Source organism: Haplochromis burtoni, unplaced genomic scaffold, assembly GCF_018398535.1.
Source record: "Haplochromis burtoni strain Fernald_Lab_line unplaced genomic scaffold, NCSU_Asbu1 Contig_384, whole genome shotgun sequence".
NCBI classification, from domain to species: domain Eukaryota; kingdom Metazoa; phylum Chordata; class Actinopteri; order Cichliformes; family Cichlidae; genus Haplochromis; species Haplochromis burtoni.
Genome location: NW_024582745.1, coordinates 5,484 through 14,636, shown reverse-complemented (window position 1 = coordinate 14,636; position 9,153 = coordinate 5,484). Strand labels below are relative to the sequence as shown.

The following is a 9,153-nucleotide window of genomic DNA, read 5'->3' as shown; positions in this document are numbered from 1 at the left end:
ATACCGGCTTGACTAAAGACCGGCCCACCAGGTATTAAAGCCATAAAGCCTTTGAATGAAAACAAATGCTGTTGTGACAATGTCTTGTTGGTATATGTATGATTTCTATACATTTTACGTCAGATAAAAACTTTGGTTGTAAGCTTCAGATAATTATTTAATAACAGCCAGACATTTTAAATGAGAATAAGAAAGTATTTCTTTGTGCCCCTCTTTCCCTGCCCCACCTGGCCCCCCTGGCAGAACTTTGCTAGACCGCCCCTGCACAGTTACCAGCTGTCAGCTGCTTAGAAAAGGATCCTGGGGTTATTTGTCTCTCAGAAACAGTTCATAACTTCCCTCCAACTTATTTATGTCACCTAAAAGGTAAACCTGTTTCTAGTGATGTGACGTTCTGTATCGAGGCTGCGAAGCTTGTGTCGAGAAATTGAGGGGGCGTTTCCGTGATGCGCATATCGAGGCTTGCTTCATTTATGGGAGGAGCTGAAAATGATGATGCTTTGCACTGGGGTGAACCAATTGGATGAAAAGCTTCAGTGCTTCATGAAGCTTCATCTGCCCATCACTACCTGTTTCTCCATCACCTGTTCAGCTCTGATGATTCAGTAAGGACATCTCCTGGTTTCATCTTCATGTTTCCCTCTCACTAGATAACCAAACCGACATAATGACCAGCAGCTTTACAGCTGTGGCTCCAGCAAACATCAGCGGATACTAGAAACTAATATTAAATAAATTCTAACAGCTGATCAAGCTTAAACATGCTGCTGTTGTTTAGCGAGACATCTGGCGCAAAGTGGGCGATAAACAAACAAGAGAGAAAAGCCGATCAGCTGATCATTGATCAGTTTCATGATTAAAGTAGCAACAGGAGAGGGAGAGAATGAGAGGAGAAGAAGAGGCAGCTGTGCAGCAGAATAACTCCACCTCTGTGTCTTTTTCCATCCTAGCTGAAGTCCGGGACAAACTGCGTCCCTTCTCAGCTCAACACGAAACGCGTAATAATTTCTCTGAATGCGGGACGATTCTGTCTTTTTACAGGACGGTTGGCAACTCTACTAACTAACCTTATGAATAAAATAAAGTTCACTATCAGTAACACATAGCACCCACCCAGCTGTATAGAAACTCTGTCATGCTAGCTAGTACGCAGTACGAGTTATTGTAACTGACTGTAAAAAGTCAGCACAACGAAAATAAACTCCACCTAAACTTGGTTTATATCTGACCCAGATAGACTGCAGGTCAGAACTTCTTACCTGAAGTTCAGTTCACCTGACAGTCAGACCGACGGCTGCCTCAGGTCTCTGCTCCTCCTGCCTCCCCTCTCCCTGATCCACCTGCCAGCCAGCATCTGGCCAATCCACCACCTTTCGTTGTTTATACCGTTACAAAAAAAAAAGAAAGAAAATTATCGGGCCACCAAGCAAATGCCCGGTATGCCCGATGGCTAGTCCAGCTATGGTCGTGCCATCAATTAACCCTGCCTAGAGTTGCCGACCCCTGTCCTAGACTTATTTTAATATCTGTTATTTTAGAGCACTGTGAGGGCATTTGTGGCACTGCTCTGGAATAGTTCAGATCCTACACGTATCAGAAAACTTTATAGGTTGGGCTACATGATTTCAGATCTTCCTCTGCTCCTTTTCCTTCCATGGAGCTTGATACTTGCGCCTCTAGTATCTTATTTGTATCTGCTGCCCCTTGGTTTTATTTTTAGAAAGCACAAAATTGTTTTCCATTGTTATGGAGATGTTATACAGGTTTACGTACCCCTAACACAAAACCATGCCTACTCAATGAAAACTTTAGTTTTAGCCTTGAGGAGTTAAAAGTGTGGATGGCTCTAAACTTCCTAAATTTTAATGAAAATAAGACAGAAGTTGTTGTGTCAGGTCCAGAAAAGCCCGTCAGCGTCTCTTCTTCCTCAGAAGACTTAGAGACTTCCATCTGCCACTGAAGGCGCTCAAGAACTTTTACTCCTGTACCATCGAGAGCGTCCTGACGGCAAACATCTGGACCTGGTTTAGGAACAGCACCAAGCAGGACAGACGAGATCTGCAAAGGGTGGTGCGCTCGGCAGAACGCATCATTCAATCAGAGCTCCCTGACCTGCTGTCCATCTACACCAAGCGGTGCAAGACCAAAGCTAGGAAGATTATGAGGGACCTCTCCCATCCCAACAATGGACTCTTCTCACTGTTGAGGTCTGGGAAGCGCTTCCGCTCCCTTAAGGCCAAAACAGAGAGAATGAGGAGGAGCTTCTTCCCCCAGGCTATTCAGGGCCTGAACCAGGTGTAGGACTGGACTCTCCCAAACACGTCACTATAAGACTGGACTCACACACATCACCACATGCACCACCACACATTTCCTATAATTTATAATCCTTATAATCTCTTTCTGCTATTTGCACATTTTTTACTGTAAATTTCTAAGTTAATTTGTAAATTTTGTAGTAACCTGTAAATTGTAAATACTGTAAAACCTTTTTCTGTCATTTAATGGTCGGGCATTGTACAGCTACAAGCATTTCACCCCCATGTCATACTGTGTATGGTTGTGTGTGTGTGACAAATAAAATTTGAATTTGAATTTGGTGTCACTGGTGGGTCTTTTCATGTAGACACAGGCTGCTAGCACAGTATGTAAAGCTTACTGTTACAAACGGGTTTTAGGATGGACAGTGATTTTAGATTGAGCAGTCAGATCAGTGCAGGGTTAGCTTCTTTTAGCTGAGACAGCTGGCTAAAACAAAACAAAACAAAAAAACATGCTGTTAAAAGATCTCTTTGAAACACTCCCCTTCCCAATCACTGAGATCAGCTGACCAACTGCTCTTAGATGTGCGAAGGACATAGTGGTGGTTCAGAGACAATGCTGTTGCTGTAGTGGCTCCCAAATTGGGGAATTCATTGCTGTTTCACATTAGACAGGCCTCTCTAAGACCCACCTCTTCTGCTTGTCATTGGACGCAGTTTGAGATTTGTTGTTTTTATTTATTTATTTAATTAAATTATTTTTTGACTGTTTTTATTCATTTTAATTAGATCGTGCATTTGTCAATGCTCTTATTTTGTGTTGTAATTTTAATTCTAGTCATTATTTTATATGTACTTATTTTATTTATTTCAATTTTATTTTTTATTGCTATGTTCCACACAATGGTCACTGGTTGCTGTTTTTAAAGTGCTTTATAAATAAAGTTGACTTGGCTTGGCAGGTCAACCGCTGGCACCAGGTGATGTTAGCACATGAGAGCGGTTGCCCCCCTGAGCACACATGACAGATGTGAAAGGGTTTGAAGAGACCATGGAGAACATTATGCTTCCTGTGACATCATTCAGCTGACCGGTTTGGTGGTGGGTCAGTGATAGTCTGGGGAGGCATATTTATGGACAGACGCACAGACCTCTACAGGCCAGGCAGTGGCTTGCACCTGTCTTGGAGCTTTCTTCTCATTAGGAACATGCCCCAACATTGTGAGGCATGCATACAAGCACGTGAGGGGGCATACATCTTGCTGCATCATTTTTTCACTTTTATTTTCAGGATGTCTTTGAATTCCACATGGAGGCCACATGAAGTTTGTAGGGATCTACTCTGCAGAAAGTTGGCAGAGCTATGAGTCTATGTGTCTCAGCATCTGCTGATCCTGCTCTGTGATTTTACATGGCCTGTTACTTTGTTGCTGAATTGTTATTCCCAGTCCCTTTACTATGTTACAATACCACTAACATCTGATACTGAAATATTTAATAGTGAGGATATTTCAAGAGTGGACCTGTTGACAGGTGGCATTTTATCACTGTACCATTATGGATTTCACAGTTCCTGAGAGCAAGCCATTCTTTCACCTAAGTGCTTGATTTTATGTACCTGTGGCCATGGAAGCTGATTGGGACACCTGAATTAAATGATTTCGATGAATGAGTGAATACTTTTGGCAATACAGTGTATATAGTGTTTATGCTATTTGAATAATAAACTTCTGACACGCAAAATGAAATATTAAAATAATTACTGATGAATCATAATAAAAATTTAAAAAGGCCTGAAATATATGACACTTCATGTCTAATGAATAAAGATTATGAAAGGAACTGTAGGGTAGGGTAAGGAGGAGAAGGCAAAGGGAAAGGGATGGCCTACAAATTCTATCCAAGTTTTCAATTTGTAGGCTTTCTCAGGTGATTTGACATATTTTACTCCTAACCAATAGCTTTTCCTATATGTAAACAGTGAGTACAAAGTGCCAAATGCAGTAATTAAAAAAGGATTCAAACCAGGTTATCTTTGTTTACAAACCTATAACTTGTGTCATTAATGCCTCTTTAGGATAGAAATGCACACTTTATATGTGAAATGTAGTCTAAAAAACATTGCTGACTTGCGTCTGTTACACAGCGGTGGGGATAACTGGTTGGTACAAACCAGTCAAAATGTAATGGTATTGGAGTTCTGTGCAATGTTTTAATGTTTTTCTGAAATTAGATGATATATGTTAAAGAGACAGTACTGTCACAAATATAACAAATAAAGAAGGTCGCTCTTACAGTTTATGAGTGCTGCTGAGTTGAGAATCCAGCATCTCCAGTTCACTTTTAGCTAAGAAAGGAGGAACAATACATGAAGTCAATATGTGTGTAAATCATGAGACAGTGATTGGATTTGCTATCATGAATGTCCATTTATTCCAGTAGAAAATTATATGCTCTGTCCTCAAGTGTACTCATACTATAGACACTTTCAATTTCAATTCAATTCAGTTTTATTTATATAGCACCAAATCACAACAACGGTTGCCTCAAGATGCTTTATATTTTAAGTTAAAGACTCTACTTGGTGAAGTGGGATGGATAAACTCCCTTTTAACAGGAAGACACCTCCAGCTGAACCAGGCTCAGGTAGGGGCAGCCATCTGCCTCAACCAGTTGGGGTGATGGGAGCAAGACAGGATAAAAGACACACTGCGTAACAGAGCCAAAGATTGATAACAACAACTAATGATTAAGTGCAGAGTGGTGTGTAACCACACAGTGAATGAAAAACTAGTCAGTGCATTGTGGGATGCCCCCATCAGCCTAAGCCTAAGGGTCACCTTAGGCTTAGGCTGATGCTTTAATCTTAAAGGGTCGTTTAAAATTAAAGCATTAATTGATGGTAGGACTTCTTTCTCCAAAAACACAAGAAATCATACTTATAGCACAAGAAAATTACTGAAAACACATTAGAAAGGGTGATTTGAGGCATCTTATCCCACTCACTAGATACACTCACCATGCAGTTTGTTAGGTACATCTGTTCAGTTGCTCATTCGTGCAAACAAATCAGTGAATCACATGGTATATATAAACACAATCAAGATTACCTTTTTAAGTTAAAAAGTTAAAAAACAGGAAATTAAGGCAACAAATCACATGAACTCCCCAAAGTTGGACAATAGTTGATTGGAAAAATGCTGCCTGGTCTGATAAGTCAATTTTCATTTCAATTTTATTCATGTACAATAACAATCAGTTCCATCTATCAATCTTCTTCTGCTTATCTGGGGCCACTTTGCAGAAGCAGCATCCTAAGCAAAGAAGCCCAGACCTCCCTCTCCCCAGTCACCTCCTCTAAATTCTCCGGGGGAACACCAAGGCCTTCTCATGCCTGCCGAGAGATATAATCCCTTCAGCGTGTCCTGGGTCTGCCCCGGGGCCTCCTCCTGGTGGTACACGTCTGGAAAACCTCACCCAAGAGGTGCCCAGGAGGCATCCTTGTCAAATGCCCGAACCACCCTACCACCCTGCGGGCCAAAATTGGCCCGCAGCCTAATTACATTTGGCCCGCGAAGCCATACAAAATTACCATTAGAGCTGGCCTGCCAGTATTATACAGTGCATGTACTGCTAATACTACAATTCCCAGAATGCTCTGTTGGTGTTATGGCACGTCAGTCATGACAGGACCCATTAGCACCCTCTCCTCTGTTAACCATAGTCATAGCAACCATGCAAATACTGCCATGCTACCTATCCCAAAGTGGCAAAAAGAAAGGCAGAAAACAGGAGCTTTCTGGAGAGGTGGGAGAATATGATGAAAATTTGATAAATGATAAAATTTAATTCAGAAGGCTGCAACTACAAATTTAATTAAGAAATTAATTCCACTGATGTGTTATTTAATTGGAATTTTGATTTTGCATGTGTGCAATATTAAGTTATATATACGTTTATATAAGTTTTATATATTGTTTAGTATTAAGCTTTGCTTGTTCCATATTCAGTTTTTCAGCAAAACTTGTTTGAGTCCATAAGAAAAGATTCCTTGTTATATTTGGAGGAAGAGTTTTTTTCAATGAATATTAATGTTAGCCTGCGACTTTGATCCAGTTTTGAATTTTGGCCCACTGTGTATTTAAGTTTGACACCCCTGCTTTAAAGGAAGCCCATTTCTGCCGCTTGTATCCATGATTTCATTCTTTTGGTCACTACCCACAGCTCGTGACCGTAGGTGAGGGTAGGGGCATAAATCGACTGGTAAATCAATAGCTTCACTTTTACACTCAGCTCTCTCTTCACCATGATGGACCAGTACAGTGTCCACATCACTGCAGCACCAAATCCACCAATCAGTCTAAGAAATTTAAGCTCCTCCACTTGGGACAGGAACTTGTCCCTCACCCAGAGTGGGCGCTCCACCCTTTTCCAGCTGAGGACCATGACCTCAGATTTGGAGGGGTTGATTCTCATTCCAACTGCTTCACACTCAGCTACGAACGGTTCCAGTGCAAGCTGGAGGCCATTACCCAATGAAGCCAACAGAACCACATCATCTGCAAAAAGCAGAGAAGACATTCTGAGTGAAAGCCTTCCTCCACTTGGCTACACCTAGAAATTCTGTCCATGAAAATGACAAACAGAATCAGTGACAAAGGGCAGCCCTGCTGGAGTCCATCACCCACTGGAAACGAGTCAGAATTATTTCCAGCTATGCAGAGCAAGCTTCTGCAATGGTTGTATAATGATTGAACGCCTTGTAGCAATGGGCCAGACAACCCATACCTCCCACAGGAACCACCTCCCACAGCACACGGTCGAATGCCTTCTCCAAAGTACACAAAAAAACAAACTCCCATGCACCGTCAAGTATTCTCGAGAGGATAAAGAGCTGATCCAGTGTTGCATAACCAAGACGAAAACTGCATTGTACCTCTTGTATCCGAGGTTCAACCAACGGACAGACTCTTCTTCCTGGCACAGACTTTCCCAGGGAGGCTGAGGAGTGTGATGCCCCACTCCCTCTGGTCCACCTTCTTATAGATGGGCACCACCACCCCGGTCTGCCATCCCAGAGGTACCACCCCTGATTTCCATGCAGCATTGTAGAGGCATGCCAACCAAGACAGCCGCACAACATCCAGAGCCTTCAGGAACTCAGGGCAAACCTCATCCGCATCTGCCATCAAGGACTTGTTTAACTTCCTCAGTGACCTCAACGCCAGAGATAGACAAGGGAGGTTACCACAACAACAGGCACCAACCACCTTAGGCTTTGGCAATGGAGATGCTGAACATGGTCCATTTGGACCATGTTCTGAGGGAGACTGTCCCCAGTCTCCCTCCCACGGACGGAAGGCTGGGTACTCTAAACCGTTGTTTAGCGCATAAGCGCAGATGACAGTCAGGACCCCTTCCCCGACCCTCGCACAGGGAACAAACCCTCTCGTCCACTGGAAGAAACCCCAAAGTACAGGCAGCAAGCCGAGGGGATACTTGCTTTACGTGTGCTTATGCTTTATGTTGTACTGTAAAGACACTACAATACCATACTTTCAGACTGTACTACCATCCAATATAGCACCTGCTTGACAGGAATACAATATTTACACCACGGATGTGCAACCTGCAAATCTACAGCAACTGCATGGTGATATCATGTCAATAAGTGTATGTATGCATGTATGCATCTATGTATGTATGTGTGTATGTATGTATGGGGTTTACATAATTTACCTTGTTTGAGGAAATCATCCATCTTTTCTTTGAAAGGTTCCAAGTTCTCCTCATCTGAAATCTTACACACTTTTTCTACTTCTGATATGCATGCTGAGAAAATGAAAACAGTCAACCATTGAATGAACCATTTCAGCTTTATCAATATATTTCATGCACGCATGGAAGTATGAATCATGTTAAACAACTATAATGCCCCCAAATGGTTTTAGTTTGATTTTTAAATGGACTCAAAAACTTGCAAATCATCATTTTCACCTTTGAATGATGAGAGGTAGTCAGGTAATGGGTATTGGTCAGTTTCCAGGAAATGAATGCTTATACAGTAAATGTATGTCCTTTAATCTGATGGAAATGCAGCTACGTGTGTTACCTCTCAGATCCTTCCTGAGTCGTGCCAGATCTTTCTGAAAATCTTCAAATTTCAGCTGCGAAGCCTGAAACAGGTCATGAGGCTCAGGGAGAGGATACACACATGTCTCCCTGCCAGCATCCTGGAAATGGACAAACCAATTAGGGCACAATACAATTGTTCAAATGAATCATAGATGTCCTACTGTTGGAATAACCATCCCCAGCATGCTAGATGTTAGCAATGCAATTTCATATGTATATATAAAAAATAATGTATGTTTGTATGTATGTAATAATGTATAATATATGTGTGTTGTTGTGTTTATAATATATGATATATATATATATATATATATATATATATAATTAAATATATATATATAATATATATTAGGGGTGCAACGATACGTATCAATATTGAACCGTTCGATACAGTGCTTTCGGTTCGGTAGCATATGTATCGAACAATACAAAATTTTTAATTTATTTTATCAACTTTTCTTCTGACGATGCTGTCTGTGATTGAGCGCCAGTGGATCTGCGCTTCATGGGGACCTGATATGTTTAATATGCTGCTGAGAATATAGCCCAGAAGAAGCAGTATAGTATAGCTTTTATTTTGGAAAGAGCCATTTCTCTGTAATAAACTCTTTTCCAAAGATGAGTGATTTCTCGATCAGATAGATTTTTTTTTTATTATTTTGTTGTTTCAGCAACATTAAATTTAAAAACTGTACTTTTGAGTTAAAATATATATTTATAATTTTAATAAATGACAAATTAAAAAGGCATGAACATT

At 41.1% G+C, this 9,153-nt stretch overlaps 1 protein-coding gene across 1 annotated transcript in view; it reads right to left on the bottom strand.

Moving 5' to 3' along the window:
* The window catches only part of LOC102301409 (formin-2), a gene marked incomplete at its 5' end in the record, with an annotated part of 19,079 nt that extends 10,585 nt beyond the window's left edge, over window positions 1–8,494 (bottom strand). The window contains 3 exon segments of the mRNA XM_005944847.3: window positions 4,557–4,608; window positions 8,001–8,093; window positions 8,374–8,494. Coding sequence (XP_005944909.3) covers window positions 4,557–4,608; window positions 8,001–8,093; window positions 8,374–8,494 — 266 coding nt within the window.
* Window positions 8,495–9,153: the final 659 nt, after the last annotated feature.